Genomic DNA, 19,481 nt, shown 5'->3' on the forward strand with positions numbered 1-19,481 from the left:
GGTCACCTCCATTCTTCCCTGTTCTGTTGATTTTGAGGACTCTTAACCACATCACTCTGTACCTTTGCTTGCCAGACCAGTCCACCACTTCCTCACTTGAATGTGGGTCATTATGTCCCTTCTATCTTATTCCTAGTCTCAGGTTGGCCGGGCTGTTAGCAAAGATGGTTTTTCACCCAACCTTATCAGGTGGATTTTACCCCTCCCTACCAGTCCTTGACCCTCCAAGAGGGTCCTGTGGTTTTAAAGTCAAACCATTGTGAGTGACACAGCTGCACAAGGTGCTGAACCTCACGATCCATCCACTCCTCTTTAAGCCTTTCGAGTTTGTTAGTAGAATCAAGGAGAAAAACATCTGGGCCCCCTTGACCTTAACCCTCGCCCCCAAGGCCATGTAGTCACTCTTGATACACTCAGAGACTCTTCTGGCAGTATTGTCAGTGCCCATGTGGGCTAACATCAAGGGGTAATAGTCTAAGGGCTAAACAGTCCTCAGCAACCTCTCCCCAGGATCCCAGATCCAAGATCCCATGAAGCAACAAACCTTCTTGGAGAGCAAGTCCAGTTGCCAGATGGGCCCTCTGTTCCCCACAGGAGGGAATATTTGTAATGAAGTTTACTAATGGGCAATATTGTTTTTTAAAATATATATATGTAGCATTAGACCATTAAAAACAATCTGAAGTTCACTGTATTTCTAATTGCAAACATTTCTTTAAATACATAACTTGTATATACCCCCACACACTGGCTTTTGATGGCATTATTGTCCTTGAGCTCATATATAGTATCTTAGAAAGATGTTTTGGCTTTAGTTTCTCAAAACATGTCAAATTAGATCACTTTCAACCTTAGTAGAAGTGGAGTACAAGGCAGAAAGTACAGTGGTATTAAAACTTGTCCACACAGTAGCAGGAGTGACTTGAAACAAGTCAATCATTCTTCCTGTGATGCTCTCTTCCAACAATCCCAACTTTACTCTTTCTTCCACCTCTCCTTTCGTCTTTTCCTTCTCTGCCATTTTCCCCCTTTTTGCCAGTGATGTTCTTTTTCATCCTGCACTGCTTGCATCTGGAGCTGCTTGACCTGTACTCTTCTCTGGGAAAAAAAAAAGGGGGGGGGAAAAGAACCAACCCATATTTCTTCAGGTGACCTTTAGTTTTTCTGGAACAATAAACTGGAAGCAGGTACAAGACTTGAGGAAGTTCCTATTCTGGCATAGTTTATTAAATGTGATGTTAACAGCCACAAGTCTCAGGTCGCTGTGGCTAACTACTCACTTATCTATAAACTTCCTAGCAAACAATGACCACATATGGGAGTGCAGATGATACTTGTTTCTTCCAGTAAAAGTATCTGAGAATGTATTAATCCTGTAGTTAATACTGACTATCACTGCAAGACTCAGTTAAACATTGAGAGTTTTGCTCATAATGTACAAAATCGATGCTAATCACATTGTCCTACAGTGAAAAGCACAGGAATCGGGAAACAAGGTGGAGGGCATCAGAGGGTCTCAGAGCAACAGATTGAATTGCTCAAACTGGTCTGAGTTAGGGAATTTCAGGTCATTTTAAATTAAGGACAACCATGGGAGAGAAAGAAACAAAACAAAGGAACAAACAAAAATCTTTCTACCTCAAAATTAAGTAGAGAGGAAGACACTACTTAAAAAGAAGTTTTTTTACTGCTGAGAAAAATTCTGTCTACAGGAAGACATTCTGAATTGAATTCACTGAATCTGAATTGAATTAAATTCATCATTTGCCATACAGGAAAGGGATCACTACAAAAAGCAGCTCTAACTTACATAATTACTAGTTAACATCCTAGCATCACCCAGCTGTATCCCTAACACATTACATTTTTAAAGACAAGGTAGTAAAATTCTGTATTCTAAATTAATGTGATTTTTTTCATGTTTAAGTCCTCCAGTGTTACAGCTACCATATTACCCATGATTTGTACTTGTAGTTTGATGTCTTGGCTGTTCTGTTCTGTTCTATAATAGTTTGATTCTACTCAGAGCCCATACTGGTAAGCATTTATGTTTGATATAACGTAACCTCCAGTGGGACTGACCCCCTTATCCCCAACACACAGGGTTTTAAATGTATCCAGATTTAAAAGTCCCATCCTAGGCAGCCACTAAAAGACAGATCACAGAACTTCTGTGAATACAGTAGTTCTGTGTCCATCTTCACATTTGACAGATTTCTCATTCAATCTATGTGAGCATCTGATATAATTAAAATAGTGTAATTTCCACCATGCTAGACTTCTGCTATTAGCATGTGGACTGTGTAATGTGGCCTCATTTTTATCAGCACAACTGTGGTTTCCAAGAACCACAGGAGTGTAGTATCAGCAATTCCATGCATAAAAGTCAGAAATCTCATTGATTTATCTTCTAATATACAGACAGAGGTGATTAAGAGGTAGACTTTGTATGGAAAGCTATACTCTGCCTAACTTATTAGATCTGTTGTGGTCCTTCAGCCTGGAAAGTTGTCTATTGATGTCCACAGTAGCTAACCTTAGTCTTAGAGAGAGTATTTCCTTTGCTCTGCACTCACCTTAAAGAGTCTTCCCTCTTGAAACTAAGATTAATGACACAGCAGCAGCTCTCTTAAAGCTGGGTTTACAAAAACCACAGCTATTCAAATGAATAAACTGAACTGAACCTTTTTATTTAAATTCCTTCATAAAACACATTTTACTGGTCCATTACAAGGAAGACATATCCAAGTGAGTACACATGCACAAACCACTGTAGTTGTATAGTAATAGTAATTAACCAGCAATCCCAAGCACTCCTGCCTATGCCACTCATTCCAGGATTTCCTTCTGCAACTCTCACTGCAAGTGAAGACTTCATGACAACGCATGCAAGGTGATAGGCTGAACACCAACTGAACGTCCACACTGATAGCAGTATTTAAAGAATGGTAGTCTAGAACAAAGGTAGTTGTAAAATGAAAGCACTTTATTGTTTGTTTAGGGTTTTCCTCGAGCTGACAGCACGTTTGCAGATCACAGTGAAACTAAATCAAAATGGCTACAACATAGAAATAATGTTCAACAATAAAGAAACAGGAGACTGTAGCTTATCACAGGAGTCTGTGGGGAACAGACTGCATACCACCTGCAAAGCCAGCCCCCGGAAACAGCCCCCAGAAAAGCCAAGTGTTCTAGTGAGAAACATGCCTAAACCTTTACCAAACCAACATCCATAACCTGCCATACACTAGCACAATGTGTGCTTTAGTGTACTCATGACAATGGGTCTGGAGATGTCCATTCTGAAACTGGCAGGCAGACCAGATTATATGGCCAGAGATAACAAAGCCAAGCTAGCAAACTTAAAAAAACCCTCACAGAACCCACTGGAATACTGCAGAGACGAACCGGGACACTCAGAGGCCACTGTACCACAATGGTTATTCCAAAGTTAGAACATAAAATGAAGAGTGCTTGGCTAAGGCTTTCAGTGGGACTGGGAAGCAGAATGTTAGATCTAAGTGCAAGCTGGGCTACATATTTACACTCTTTTTAAGGCATTTAAGAATCCTTTCCCAACAGCTAGTAAGTTTCACTGAGGTTTCATCCGTTTCTGCAAGTCATCACTGTGATCTATTTGTAAAATCTTTGTGTGCTACTTTAACATTACAGATTTTATTTTAGTTCACTTTATGTTCTTCTGGCTATTTGTGCATCTTATACTATTATTGATCCCTCTCAGTTCAACAAAAATGCCGCCTCAAAATTTCTGTCTTCAGAAGTGCTCCAGTTCCTGACAACTATGTTACTTCCTCTTGATTCTAATACTGAGACAAAGTTCAGAAGCCTGTGAATTCCCTACAGTAGGATAAATGGATGACAGAATTCAGTATCCTTGAGCATATCCAGTATTATTCAAACTTCTGTTAAAACACAGTTCCAAGAGTAACATTCAAATTGTACAATTCTTTCCTACAATGTCTGGAGAAATGTAAGCTACAAAATTTGTATGGGCATATTTCTTAGCACTTGCATGCTACTCTAAGGTACTGATGTCATTAATGGGTTTAAAACAGAAGGACACACTGCTTCCCACAAGAAGACTGAATATTATGACAAAGTCTGAAGCTGAAAGGAAGTGATGCAATCAGATAAGCTGATAAGTCTGTGTAGACTAGAGAGGAAAACTAGAAAGGAGAAAAATGGCAAGGTGACAACAGTTTTGGTGAGGAAAAAAAACAGGCACAGTATTTTTGACTAAGAACAGTCAATACCTGAGTGCAGTATCTCTGCCCTACCTCACTTCTTCCACATGATAGGTCCCTCCTTTCTTCTTTGAAACACGTGTATGAATGGCTGAATCCACTACACCAACAAAAGGGGGCATGGGGTGGGTGGGGGAGGGGGGGAAAATCAGTATTCTGACTTGAGAATTAGAACTCTAGTCACAAGATCCACTTTAATTAAAAGTCTGCTTGGCTCTGTCTACTGTACAAAATGTGAAGATACATAATAAAATGCATCTTTGGTCAACAAGCTTCAGAAGCCAAGAAAAAAGGAGCCAAGTTGCTACATCACAGCCAAGAGGAAGAAACCATACAGATAATTTACTTCCTGCTTCTGACAAGCCACAGAGTCAGAGGTTATGCTGAACTATAAAGGTAACAATCTTATATTCAGAGTTCAGTTCCCAAGTGTGATACATCTTTCTGCCCCAAAGACTGGTATTTGGAGACCTAGATTCTAAGCCCAATTTCACCACACATTTGAGCACTACTGAGGATGTAACTCAAAATCATCTTAATTGATATATTCATTGTTGCTACTCTAATAGCAGAAGAGCATTGATACAATGGAAGTCTCAGGAAAGACCCTGAGAGTAAGTTGCCATAAGAAATGAAAATACGCTAGATGTCCACAGTCACCATTGCATGCAGTAAATTCAAAGCAATTCCAAGGTTCTCCCATGAAAGAGGAGCAAGCTCTGTCAATCACTCCTTAACACATGGTAATAGATCTTGTACAGGGATTTACCAGGAAGCAACTGACAGGCACTAAACTCATATTCATGTTTTCTTCACAAAGCCTTGTTCATTCTCTTTAATGTTTGTAGAACTTCTACATCTCCTTACCAAATATGTAGGGGAAGTTTTTATTAGGAGTTACCTTTTCAGACAGTAACACTGGAATTATAACAATAAATTCCCCTTCACACGAGGTCATGCCACCCTTAATCTTGAATTACTCTTAGGCTTGAACTAACATTTCTTGGATCTTCTCAGCTCTTCTTGATCCCACTCTTTCTCTTTCAGAAAGACATGCTCATGGAGCTTCACTGTAATGTGTTCCAGTAGCAATCGGCATGTTTGAAAAACTTCCTGCTCAGATGCTGACAGTATGTGGTATGGTGTATGAGCAATTCTCTTATCCTGCAACATACCATGAGTTAATCTACTAATGTATGGGAACACTAACACACAAGTGTTTCAGATTTAAAGCCAACCCATTCCAAAAGCACAGCATCACACCTGCTGGATCCTGACTTGGAACTCATTCTGTGATATGGGGCACAGGACATGTCCAGGTTAGACGTTCTAGCTGTTCCAATTACCAGTTTGGTGAGTGCTCAACAAGTTAACTAAAAAAATTTTCAAATGTTTCTTCAAGGAGGAATCAGAATACTTTGGGTTGGAAGAGACATTTAAAGGTCATCTAGTCCAACCCCCCTGCAATAAGCAGGAACATCTTCAACTAGATCAGGTTGCTTAGAGCCCCATCCAACCTGACCTTGAGTGTTTCCAGGGATGGGGCATCTACCACCTCTCTGGGCAACCTGTGCCAGGGTTTCACCACCCTCATTGTAAAAAAATTCTTCCTTATATCTAGTCTAAATCTACCCTCTTTTAGTTTAAAACCATTACTATTACCTTGTCCTATTGCAACAGGTCCTGCTAAAGTTTGTCCCCATCATTCTTATAAGCCCCCTTTAAGTACTGAAAGGCCACAATATTGTCTCCCCGGAGCCTTCTCTTCTCCAGGCTGAACAACCCCAACTCTTTCAGCCTGTCCTTATACGAGAGGTGCTCCATCCCTCTGATCATCTTCATGGCCCTCCTCTTGACCCACTCCAACAGGTCCTTGTCTTTTCTGTTCTGAGGACTCCAGAGCTGAATGCAGTACTGCAGGTGGGGTCACACCAGAGCAGAGTAGAGGGGTAGAATTACTTCCCTCAACCTGCTGGTCACACTTCTTTTGATGCAGCCCAGGACACGGCTGGCTTTTGGGGCTGCGAGTGCACATTGCTGACTCATGTCCAGCTTTTCATCCACCAGTACTGCCAAGTCCTTCTCACAGGGCTGCTCTCAATCCCTTCATCCCCCAGCCTGTATTGATACCAGGGGTTGCCCCAACCCAGGTGCAAGACCTTGCACTTGGAAGCTGCCCTCATCTTGCAGATCTCCTCTCCCAGCACTTCTGGAAGCACAAAAAAGTTTCTTGGAAATGAAAAGACAGCTAGAGGGCACTACTTGTTCTCAATTCCCCATACTGCTTCCCTGTAGCGAGTGCCAGCAAGGAGAGTATAGACAAAATTCCAGAACAAGGCAGGAAAGTAAGGTACCTGGAGTATGATGATCAAGTTTGACCTGTGATTACAGCTATAAATTGTTTAATTTATTTTCCTGTTTGAGGATCAGCTGTAATTGCAACCAAAGAAAACACAACAATGTCTACATAGAACATTGGTGTGGGATGTGAAAACCCTTGGCTCTAAGCAGGCTGCTCCGTGAACGAGGTGCACCAATCTTTTCAGAACAACTGTTGATGTAACAATCTGCTTATCATGTAAGTTTTCTTGTTAATAAGAAAGCTATAAAATAAATCTTATATTAGTTCTAATTAGAAGTGTCACAGAATCTCAGGCCTTTAAAAAGTTTTTTTAAACAAATATATCCAGAAAAAAAAGCATCAGGCAGAAATTTATTTGTTATACTTAAGATTCTTTTTATAAGGGATTAATAAATGATTAAGGATGACTTTAGTAAATTGATTTATTTATTTAGTATATAAATATTTTAGTTATTTTATATATAGTATATAATATATAATACATATTTTAATGTATGTTTTATTTAAATATGTATTTTATTGAGGAAATCCATTATTTTAAAGTTTGATCAATAATGTCCTGTCATAGCTTATAACACAACTAAAATTACCATAGTATATAACCCATAATAACTTCTCCTGATTTGATTGTAGCCTCACAGAAATATATATTACTTTCAGTTTTAATGCCCAGGTTTCAGATTATGATTAACTCTTTCAATCTAATTATGAACGGAATCTTACTATAGTACGTGACAGCAAAGATTGCCTTCGCAGGCAAAACTATTAGAGGTATTTAGACTTTAAGCAATTAATGTTTCATTTGGTGCTGAACTGAGTCTCACAACAAATGAAGGGAAAAAGTAAATTTCCATGAATGTTTCTGAAGAAGGCCCTAGACAATTCATAAGGACACAAAAGGCCATGTATTTGAATGGATGCAAATGCACAGTACCTTCAAATACAGGAACTGAAGTCATACCTGATATTTATGATAGCCATAGTCAACAGCTGTTCCCACAGCTTTTCTCTGTCCTTCCCTAATAGTAACTGGTGCAAGGATATCTGTGCCAGCTTCAAGCAGCTTATCAACCTGAAGAAAGCAAATCATTACACATCCAAGCAAAAAAGAAAAACTTCCCAAAAAATTGCATTCACATGACAGCTAGAAAGACAAGACTACACGTCAGAGCTTAACCTCTATTTATGAGACTATTTTGTGCACTGAACCATGCATTTCTTCTGCCATTTTAGAGCTGATGATGAATTGTGAAATCTAAATGTCTTTTGTAAGTAAAACCTTCTTGCAGCCAGTTGCTATTTGTTACTGGATATCTCACAATCTTGCAGCAACAAATGAAGCAAGGACAACTAGTGGGGGCGGGGGCAGAACGGAACCCAACTGGGGAAATTGCCTCTGCTCCCAGACCGCTCAGCTGCAGCCTTCCTCACCTCCAGTCTGAATGAGATCAGCCCTGTGCTCCCTGGGATGAGGAGAAAAACTCCAATTTTCACATGGCCAGACGATGCCATTGATCTCATCGTAGACAAGAAAGTGCACTCATCACAAATAGTATTGAGCACTTTACAATAACAACCAAACACAATGCATCTTTCTTCATGTGGATGCTGGTTGTGTTTCTAAACAAGGTAACAGATTTCACAGGGCTGTGAGCACTACAACCATCCCATTTGACTTTAATGTAGTTTTTCCTCTTCTACCCAAGGAGATTATTGTCCTCTTTACTAAAACATGAAAACAAATTTCCATACAAAACTCCGGTTCCTCAGGACAGAAAGAAACAGCATTAGGAATAGACAAAAAATTTTTTTTCTGGCGGGGGGGGGGAACCAAACCAGCTTGCCCATTAAAGAGCATTAAAGAGAAAGGGGACTCAGTGCACCTGACAAAAATCACTGTTTTTCTAAAGTTTCAAAAAACCAACAAACACCCAGATGATATCTCACCAAAGCAATCCTCTGTGCTGTTGTTCTCTGATGTTCATATGCTGTACTGACAGTTGCACAGAGGGCACTTCTTACTGCTCCACTTAATGGCAGATTTGGGTCAGCCCCATGTTTGAGGAGTTCAACCACTGCCTGCAAATGTGCATATGCAAATGTGACAAATTAGTGACTGGAGAAGCCATTATTGACAGTTCTACAGCAGAATAGTGAGATCCTAGCCAGATCAGTCAAGGCCCTAAAGCTTTACAGTATTTACCACAGCACACTTGGAGTATCTGCTAGTATTTGTCATAGTTTCAGTAGCACACAAAAGTTTAGTCCACTGGACGGTAGTTTTCACTTCTTCTAGTGTGAATCATAACATCATCATGGAATACTTTACCAAACAACAGTATGAAAGACATGAGAGGGTAGCTTTAAAAATCACCTGGTCTGATTCATAAAGTGTATTTTTTGCTTTACCACAAAGATAAGGATTAGATAGTTTGATCACTTACAGCCTATTAGATCATTACTTCATCAGACCTCTGAGAAGGTGGGAGAAGCAGTAGAAGTTGTGGACATGGGACTTCCTATTTCATCCAAAATCATGAAATTTATAATTTTGTGTTGCAAGAAAACACTTTTGCCCAGAAAAATACCAAAACTGTCTTAAAAATGATGAAGACAGTGTAAGGAAAAAGATTCAGGTTCAAGCACTTGACCTAATTTATGTTGTATGCAGTTGTAGCCACTTCTATTATAACCCTTTCCATAGTCCACACTCTAGCTCTGTATTATATTGCATCCCATTTTATTTTTATAGATATTTGACACCTTTCCAGTGAAAGGACTATAATTAAACAATAACAACACACACCAGATATTTTCTATTATGTTCTACCATTCATCCTATGTAAAGTATAAATTTTGTAGTGACAGAACAAAGGGTAGAATGTTGATTTCATCAAAAATACTGAAAAGGGTTTCCCCCACCTTTGCTTATGGCTGTGCTTCCAAGACAATGCTTCTCTGGGTTATTTGTGTGCTTTTGTACTGGAGAAAAGTAAACAGGGAAGCAGAAATCACACTCCAGCCTTGCCCCTTTCAGCTTATCTGAACCACTAAGCTACAGTCAGTCACACTTGGCGCCTTAAAAGTGTTCTTGCTATGGCCTTGTGTGCTGGCTGCACAACAGCTGAGCTCCGTGGGGAGCCAGGGTGCCACTCTCACCCCACCATTCTCCTGCCTTGCTTTCCAAAAATATAAACCAGGAGACTGGACACACCAAGCTCTATTCAAAGAGAGGTAGAGCACTGCAGACACGTCTGCTTCATCACCTGCTTTGGCTGCATATCTTCTCTTGCACCATGCTGGCTGCTGTGGCCCTGCTCTTATGGGCCCAGTGTGGGCAGAGGGGAGTCCATTCCGTGCTCAGGAAGACAGGTGCTAACTTCACACACTGAATGCTACTGTTTGAACTATAAGCCTCAAATGTGGAGTGCTGAGCTTCATTACAACCAAATCCTTTCTAAGACTGATCATTAACCTTTTCATAGAACAGCATAGTTCTTACCATCAATGGCTACACTTTTTGTCTTGTACCCAGAAGCAAGTGTTTTGGTGTTTGGTTGGGTATCTCCAGGCATGGAGGCAGCCTGTAAGAGAATTGAATGTTCCTGTGATTTATAAAATGAACACAGTTCTCCAAATGCTAGTCCCTTCTAAGCCCTACTCAAATATTTCTCGCTAGCTCATACTATAGTCTTTTAGGACTCATCTAGTTCGGCTCATGAAAGACCCATAGGTTTTAAAGAAAAGTAAAAACTTCATTATTTTCACTGACAATGTTTGATTGCAAGCACCACTCATTATGTAGTTTGGCTGTCATCAGAGAAGGCAGGCATAAATGGAGAAGTACACCCAAAAAAATGAAGATGCTCACTAAGACATTCCCACTGGTAATGGCTAAGGAAAGTGGTGAACGGCCACTCCACAATGTGTTTGGATTTGCCTGATGCATTAGAATGAGGTGGATAACATCTCTGGCATGCTTTGTAGGCAAGTATGGTGAAAAAAGGTAGAATTAGATCATAATAAAGTTAACTTTTTAATATTAGATTTAGTAGTAATAGTATAATTAATAAAATGAGCAGCATAAAACACATTCAAATCTTTCACCTAAACTATGATGTTGTATTAAAAATATACATCCACTTTCTTGTGACTGAGAACCCCAAGCATAGTGGTGTTATACATGAAACCTCTTCACAACCAGATTATCAAATCTCAATCCTGCCACTAGAAGGAATGTGTAGGTTTGCTTCTGAAGAAGTAGGCCTCTTCTCTCAAATACCTTTCTCCAACTGTATGCATCCCAGATCTGCTAGAAGAATGTTACTATAGTACAAAATCAAATGTATGCCAAAACTAAGACTGTCCATCTTCAAATTGGCCTTGTGGATGATTATTAATGTCCAATTAATGAATGGAAACTCAACTAAGGGAGTTTCTCTTTTAAATCAGAACTCCAAAGATTTAAGACATGTTTCTTCCTCAAGTGCTAACATGATTTTTTATCAGTACAGTTCTAAGAACTCAGTAGAAAAGGAGTTTATTCCTGGTATTCAATCAACTCCTTACAGAGGGATGAAATGTCTTCACTGCCATGTCATTTGGGATTAGCTTAGAACTACTCCCTATGAGCAGAGCCTCAGATGCTATGATCTTACCTCACTGTTATCCTCTCTTTCGCATGCAATGTGCAATGCACTCCTTCCACCTTCTTCAGGGACAGGTGGTGGTCCTGCTTCATTTTTCAGTTGCAAAGTGACACCACCTGTGAAGTTGGCTTCTCTGGCTTGAGGCTGAGGAATCTAAATGATGTGCCTATTTGCAATGTAGCTTAAAGACAAGTTAACAGAAAATAAACCTGCCTGGTCACCCATTGGTCTCGGTCTCAGTCATGAACAAGACTTGTTCAGCCCTGCAAAAAACACAGCCACCCTTTTTCTACTTTCTTCTCTACATTCAGGTCTTATGAGTGATTTAATGCACCACACAGTTGTGCTGCTTTTCAGAGGGTCCTGGACAGGCTAGAGAATTGTGCAGAGAGGAATCCTACCAAATTCAACAAAAGGAAATTGTTGAAGTATTGAACAAAAGGTATTCCTCCCCTGCACCTGTGGAGGAATAACTTCAGGCACCAGTACATGCTGGGGGCTGACCAGATGGAAAAAAAAAATTCTAGAAGAGGACCTGTAGGTTTTGGTGGACAAGTTGAACATGAGGCAAAATATGGCACTATGTTTCTCTGTATTTCTACATCTATGCAAGACACTACACTCTCAGAACAGGGAAAGTCAGAAAAGGTCTCTACAGCCCTTACCTCCTTTCAAAACTGGACTTCCAGAAACTGACATGCTAATGAGCAATAAAACTATTTTTATAGGTGTAACCAGAATAAAACTGATGTTTAATTTAAAGGAATAAAATTTGTGAATTGAGAGAAGAATATCTTGTTTGGTTCTTTTTTTAAAAAGTTCTTCATTGGCAACTTGTAATCTCAAGGCCATAAAAATCAATCTGGAGTGCAGCTTTCATCCTGCAATGTAAATTTGAAAATAATGAACACCCATAGATAATAATTTCTAAAACCCCATGCATAATAAACAAATCGTCAATAGTTACCTGTGCTTGTAAACATGAGTCTGTGCTCTAACCAGTAGAGTTAAATTTGCAATAGGTCAAGTGTCTTCCTCGGGCAGCTTTGGGGTGTTCTGAAAAAAACAAGCATCACACTCTTCCAGGAAGGAGTGAGTCAAAGTAAGATGATCTGTGTTATAAGAATATGTACAGACTCCTTCAGGGGAAATAACCTTATCATCAAAAGAGAGATGTTTATAGCTATGGAGAAAGGGGTCTTCCTCAACTGTAATATACTTCTTTTGAGAATTGTCATCAATGTGTCTGTAGTGTGCTGGATAATCCAAGAGAGAAAAATAACCAGGTACTTCAGTATAGTTTAGTTAGATGATCCCTGAGCCACAAACCAACGTCCTGACAGCCATCTGGATAGCTCTCAATCCCTGGTCCAAATCACTCATCAGATTTGTACAGCCCCTTAAGAAACAAGTAATCTCATTAGTATCAGTCAGAGATCAAACAAGCTGTACAATTAAAGTCTGGTTTCTATTTAAACTAATCTGGCTGGTTCTGGCCTTATTGGTCCACTTCCTGTTGACAGAGCAGTAACTGCTGAAACTACTGAACTTCAGTAACTTGCTGAACCAATCTGAACAGCAAAGCCTTCACATTCACTTTGGTCCACTTAATAGCAAACACAAATCTTCCAGCACAAGAACAGTGGAAGGCCCTACATTTAACTACAGTGGGATGTAATGTGTATATGAAATTTCATGATGATTATAGAGCCTGAGCAAGAGTTTCTTTTAATTTTATTCTGTGACCAATTTTAGATTCATTAGCCATGCTTCTACCTTTCAGGCCAGATTCAGTACAGATTTTCCTACCTAATCAAAACAAGCACATCTGACACATATCTGCAGAGACGCAGAATCTGGCAATGAGAGTTATTTTTTTTCTTACAACAGTAACTAAATTTAGGATATCTATAGCCTTGCAAGAGTCTCGGTAGCAAATAAAGTACTATAGGACAGAAGTTTTAGTCTTCTTGTAAGGGTATCCTAGTTCGGTCATGACACTATGGTAGGTAAAGCATAAGCATTATCAAATTTAAGCAGACTCATGCATATGGTTCAAAACAGGTTCACACTAAGCTATCACAACCTCAAAAAAGCTGTTTGGAGCAAAAAATAGCAACTTCACATTGAGTTGTTTAGCTACAAAGATAAAGGAGCAGGACAAAAGCACTACCACTGGCAAGAATAAAATTCTGAGCATGGTTATGATCTGCAACTTACCTGTTTTTCCTCTAGCTTTAGATTATACATCGTAGATTCAAATCAAAGCTCTCCTAAATCCGTAATTAGTGCCACATTGTCAACATCCAGCAAGAATGCTATGTTCTTGTTGATTACCTCCTCAGTGCAAAGACTGTTATGTTGTTTCTCTATATGTTTTAGATTATTTGATGAATTGCAGAGATACGCAGGGATCAGTAGGAACAGGTGGGCGGTGTCCCCCTACACTTGGAACTCTTTAGATATACTTTCTAGGAAAACAAAGAAGGAACGCAAGCTCTTAGAAGAAAAGATTTCCAGCTTCTACTAGCAATATCAGGTCTGAAAATGATGCAAAACAGACAACTATCAACCTGGACACTTCAGATTGCTGTCTATCTCTACAGTTTCTTAAACTGCACATTTTTCCAGTTTCATATTGCTGGCATTCTAATATGCCTTTTGAGAGTACTGTCTAACTAATAAGCTCTTCACCAAAGGAGGAGAATAAATACTGAAATCTTGTACATTAGATACTAGAATAAGAAACTTTTCCAGGCATCAGATTTTTAGTTCTGGACAGAGAGTATTACATCACAGGGCTGGAAGGAAGATCTGGGGAACTACAGGCCTGTCAGTCTGACCTTGGTGCTGGGTAAGGTTATGGAGCAGATCATCTCGAGTGCCATCACATGACACGTACAGGACAAGCAGGTGCTCAGGTCCAGTCAGCATGGGTTTATGAAAGGCAGGTCCTGCTTGACTAAACTAATCTTTTTCTATGACAAGATGACTCAGTGGGTGAAGGAAAGGCTGTGGATGTTGTTTACCTGGACTTCAGTAAAGTCTTTGACACCATTTCCTTCAGCATTCTTCTGGAGAAACTGGCTGCTCCTGGCTTGGATGGGTGTACTCTTTGCTGGGTAAAAAACTGGCTGGGTGGCCAGGCCCAAAGAGTGGTGGTGAAGGGATTTAAATCCATTTGGCATCTGGTCATAAGTGGTGTTCCCCACAGCTCAGTATTGGGGCTAGTTCTGTTTAATATCTTTATCAGTGATCTGGATGAGCAGATTGAGTGCACCCTCAATGAGTTTGCAGATGACACCAAGTTGGGTGGGAATGTTGATCTGCTTGAGGGTAGGAAGGGTCTACAGAAGGATCTGGACAGGCTGGGTTGATGGGCCAAGGCCAACTGTATGAGGTTCAACAAGGCTCAGTGCCAGTTCCCGCACTTGGGTCACAACAACCCCATGCAATGCTACATGCCTCGGGAAGAGTGGCTGGAAAGCTGCCTGGCAGAAAAGGACCTGGGGGGATTGGTCAACAGCCAGCTAAATATGAGCCGGCAGCGTGCCCAGGTGGCCAAGGCGGCCAATAGCATCCTGGCTTGTATCAGAAATAGTGTGGCCAGCAGGACTAGGGAAGTGATCATCCCCTGTACTTGGCACTGGTGATGCCACAACCTCAAATACCGTGTTCAGTTTTGGGCCCCTCACTACAAGAAAGACATTGAGGTGTTGGAGCATATCCAAAGAAAGGCAAGGAAGCAGGTGAAGGGTCTAGAGAACAAGTCCTATGAGGATTGGCTGAGGGAACTGGGGTTGTTCAGTCTGGAGAAAAGGAGCCTCAGGGAAGACCTTATTGCTCTCTACAGTATTGTTCTACCTGAAAGGAGGTTGTTAACGAGTTGGGGTTCGGTCTCCTTTCCCAAGTAACAAGTGACAGGATGAGAGGAAATGGCCCCAAGTTGCACCAGGGGATGTTTAGATTGGATATTGGGAAAAATTTCCTCACCGAAAGGATTGTCAGCCATTGGAACAGACTGCCCAGGAAGTGATTGAGTCACCATCCCTGGAGATAAATAAAAGACGTGTAGACATGGCATTTAGGGACATGGTTTAGTGGTGGACTTGGCAGTGTTAGGTTAACAGTTGGACTTGATGATCTTAAGGGTCTTTTCGAACCTAAATGATTCTATGATTCTATGATCATCTCCTTCAACACTTCCCCAGGTAGAAGTTGACTACAGCAGAAGCTAAGCTGTTGAAGAGTGCCCTAGCTCAATGGAGATCAAACCATGATGATTTTGGTCTAAAGAACCTATACACTAAGGGAGCTGTTTAAAAAAACCCACACTCAGATTTTCCTGTACTTATGCTGACTTTGAAAGGCAAGGAAACCACAGTATTAGCACAGCATTTTTCCAGTTACCTGAAATTTTCTGCCATCCTTCCATTCCAGGGTCCCATAGCCTTCTACATGGCCAAGATAAAGAGCTCCTGTGAATTTGGAACCATCAGGCCAGTAGCAAATCCCCTTGCTGTGGCGGTGGTCCGTGTAGAACTGTCTCATGTATCTCTGTAATCCATGACAAGACAACAAGAATGATACAACTGAGAGGACAGAAATAAGTGAAATTGCCTCCTTACTGCATCAGAGCAGGACTAACAAAGTGCAGGAAACTGACACATGAAGAGGGTGAATCTTACACAGTTAAGAAAGACGGGGCACAGTCTCAAGTCCATTTTAGTCATGGGCTTCAAAACACAGCCAGGATTTTACCAATTTCTCTAGAAGCTCTTTCATCATGTAGCAATGAGTAGTTCACACTCCTTCAGCAGATGTATCTCAGCGTTCATATCCTCAGATACATTGCCAAATGATGCAGGCTAAACAAACATATATTCAGTCATTCAACAGATTTCATAAAGACCTGTATGCCAATACAGATTTAGCATTCTGCATTCAAAACAGAAGGTAAATCAGCAGAACCATAAAGTCCTCAATTGTCAGATGCAGGTGAAGTGACTGGATTATTAAACCTTTACACACCACTTGTGTAAACGATAAATATGACTGCTACTCCAAAACTGGCACTTTTACCCTTCAGTAGAAAGCACTGATGAAATTTCTTATCATAGGTAAACATAGTGCTGAATCGTATGAAAGCGGCAGATGCCAAGTCAAAAGGTTGTCCATAACCCCCTCTCTCTTCAGTGAAGAAGACATTAGCTACCAACCTGCTCATCTGACTGTTCTTGACTGAAATTTGATCAGTTGTCATTTATTTCAGTCACAAGCACTTTAAGGTGTTCCCTATTTTGAAGCAAAAACAGATGTTTGGAAGATATTTTATATAAATTAATAAAAATCTGATAATACAAAAAAATCCCACTTAAAATCTCAATTCCTTACTCCTTCTGGTGCATTAAAAATAATAATAAAATTTGTAGCCTTGCCACAGTCCTGGTATTTTGTGGCATAAAAGGAGTGACTACCCTTAGCTTAAAAAAAAAACCCAGAACATTATGGTGGTAATAGCAACAGCACTCACAGCAACCACTTACTATTTTTTCTCTGAGACTGAGGGCAAAGTGGTCCAAGCAGGACACCAGAGGGTATTACCTGAAAACTTGCATCCCAGTTAGCATTTTAGTAGTGGATGCGTTACTAACCCGGACATGGAGGGACATAAACACTCAGAAGAGCAGCAAGAGCTGATTCACTTGGTGAACATGCTCTCAGACCTTAAATGGATGCTAGGAAAGTGCTTGCCTTACTCAGAAATAAGCAGGAACTAACTAGTTTGTCACCAATACAGGGCGAGCAGGGAGAGGCAGGCCTAGGGGAACCTGCATTCAGAGACCCCTCTCCTTACAACGAGGGGATGCCGTGAAAGCATAGCCTCCAGAGCACCCCTTCACCTGTCCCATTGATGGACGGGCTCTCCAGCAAAGCACACAAAACCAGCAGGTGGGACAGGCGGGCGCGGCGCCTCACCGGCAGCCTTCCTGTGCCCGCAGCAGCTGGAGGCCCAGCCGGGCCCGCAGTACGATCGTACCCTGGTGGGAGAAAGAACGCACCTCCGACGGCCCTTCTCCCCAGCGGACTCAGGCCCGCAGCCCAGCACCCCGGCGGCGGCGTACCTCGCCGGCCCCCCGCCCGTGGGGCAGGCCCTGCCCGGGGCAGGGGCCGCAGCCGGCCGCCCTCACCGCCTCTCTGCTCTCAGCCACCAGCTGAATGGAAACTCGCCCGGCGCGGACCGCCATGGCAGCCCCGCCGGCAGCGCTCCCGGCTCCGGCCAGGGGGATGCAAAGCCCCGTGTCGTCGGGCGGCGCGTTGTCGTGGATACCCCAGCGGGCCCGCCCATAGCGGGCGCAGGGAGGGAGGACCCCGCGGCTCCGGGGCGGGGAGAGGGGCCTTCCTGCGCTGTCCCGCCCCAGGCTGCCCCAGTCAAGCTCGGCAGAGGTCGGGGCTGGGACGGAGGCCTGAGGAGCGGCCACTGCGCCCCGCGCCGGGCGCTCCGGCCTGCTCAGGGCTGTGGCAGGCAGAGGCCGCCCCCCACGGGCAGGAGTCCCACGGCGGGGCCTGTGCCTGCGTGGCCGCCCAGGAGGGACAGCGGCTCAACACCCGAGCCTGGCCCTGCTCACCCCCTTCCTGCCAGCCCCTGCCCCAGCCCCAGCCTCTGGCCCTGCTCCTCAACCGGTGCCTGCCCCTCTCATCCTCAGACCCCTGCAGCACTCCTGGCCAGCTTGCTCAACCTTGGCCGCATATGCTGGCATTATACCAAACCCATACAATTTTTCCAATCAATTGATGAACTCCAAGCCTCCGGTGCTAACTAGAGCAGGACTGATCATTATTTTAGCGTGAACAGCTGTCACGGAAATAAGCAGAATCAATGTCAGCCTGATGCACCAGGCGGCCAGAGTAGCAGCCTCCTCCGAGCCCGGACTTGGCCCTGGCCCACCATTAGGTTATCATAGGTTGTCTTTGTATTAAAAAAAATTGTATTTAACCAAAACCTTCCAAAGTGTTGGATTTTCCACCATTATTAGACAAGCCAATTAAGCAGTTTAAGCCTCCCTTTTCTATGAAAGCACAGTCAATCTGAAGATAATTCATGGTAAATCAAATAGGAATTTTTCCTTAATCTCCACTGACCACTAAACCGATGAAATGATGTTAAACAAAAGTCACTTAGCTTTAAAAACTTTAGATCTGCTTTTGTAATTGTTTATGAAAAACTTAACAGTCCCTGGTTTAATTTCCAGAATTCCACCTGCCAGAATTACATTGGAATCTGAAAGTAATAGACTGCACATGTAGTGCCAGGGTGTGGAAGATGTTTACGAGTGGGAAAGAAATCATCATCACTCACTCATCCTCTGCTAACTTCTGCTGAGCATATCATCTGGTACGAATCTTAGATCACACAGCCTTCAAACATACCTTCAAGAAATATGGAGTAGTTTCTCTTGTAAGTTGTAATGGGATGTTATAGCTTATTAGAACAAAATTACTATTGACAGAAAAATGCAGGACTGGAAGAGACCTGCTGGAATTTCATTATGATTTTTTTTCTTTTTTTTACTACATTGTTCATGTTGCATTTTAAAAGCAGTTAGATCTTTTGTACCGTTATTCCTTTTAAAAAAAGCAATAATCTCACTGGCTAGCCAGAATTATAAATGGATTTCACATCAATTTTCTCTTGTGTTAATATCTCTTCCTCTCTATGTTGCTCTTGCCTGACAAAACTACTACACACGGTTCTGGGTGAGGTCTTCTTTTAGTGTTGAGACTAGAAATGAAAATGCTAGTCAATATCAGTCCCGCATTTGATCCTCAAGGGAGTTCACTCATCACCTGTGGTCGGCTATACAGAACCCCTTTGAACACTGATATTTGTTACTTTGATTTATTCAGTTCCTCATCCCCTCCCTATATCCATCACTTACAGCATTTGTAAAAATATCCGCTTTAACCGTAAGAAATATTTTTTTTCTGTTGCCCTGCACCAAATCTTTTACTGAATTCCAGAGAGATTAGAGATACTGCATCTCCCTTTTCCAGGGATTCATTTACCCTGTCAAAAAGAGATAGGGGCTTGGCACAAGCTGGTAACAAAGCACCAGGCATCCGCTCTCACTCCTCCCGCCCCGGCCACAGTGGGATTGCGGAGAAAATATAAAGAAGTGCTCGTGGGTCGAGACAAGGACTGGG

General features: G+C 41.8%; 1 protein-coding gene across 1 annotated transcript; it reads right to left on the reverse strand.

Moving 5' to 3' along the window:
• Positions 1 to 932: 932 nt before the first annotated feature.
• LOC126052366 (ankyrin repeat and MYND domain-containing protein 1-like) lies at positions 933 to 17,524 on the reverse strand. The gene is given in 16 exon segments (XM_049832919.1): positions 933 to 1,054; positions 1,057 to 1,096; positions 1,293 to 1,295; positions 2,799 to 2,900; positions 2,902 to 2,953; positions 4,299 to 4,365; positions 5,264 to 5,429; positions 7,589 to 7,699; positions 8,575 to 8,706; positions 10,499 to 10,606; positions 11,286 to 11,429; positions 11,678 to 11,735; positions 12,244 to 12,573; positions 12,575 to 12,675; positions 15,687 to 15,833; positions 17,402 to 17,524. Coding segments are annotated over 16 exon segments (1,806 nt in total).
• Between the last annotated feature and the right edge of the window lie 1,957 nt (positions 17,525 to 19,481).

The sequence above is a fragment of the Accipiter gentilis genome, chromosome 29, assembly GCF_929443795.1.
Source record: "Accipiter gentilis chromosome 29, bAccGen1.1, whole genome shotgun sequence".
In the NCBI taxonomy this organism is placed as follows: Eukaryota; Metazoa; Chordata; class Aves; order Accipitriformes; family Accipitridae; genus Astur; species Astur gentilis.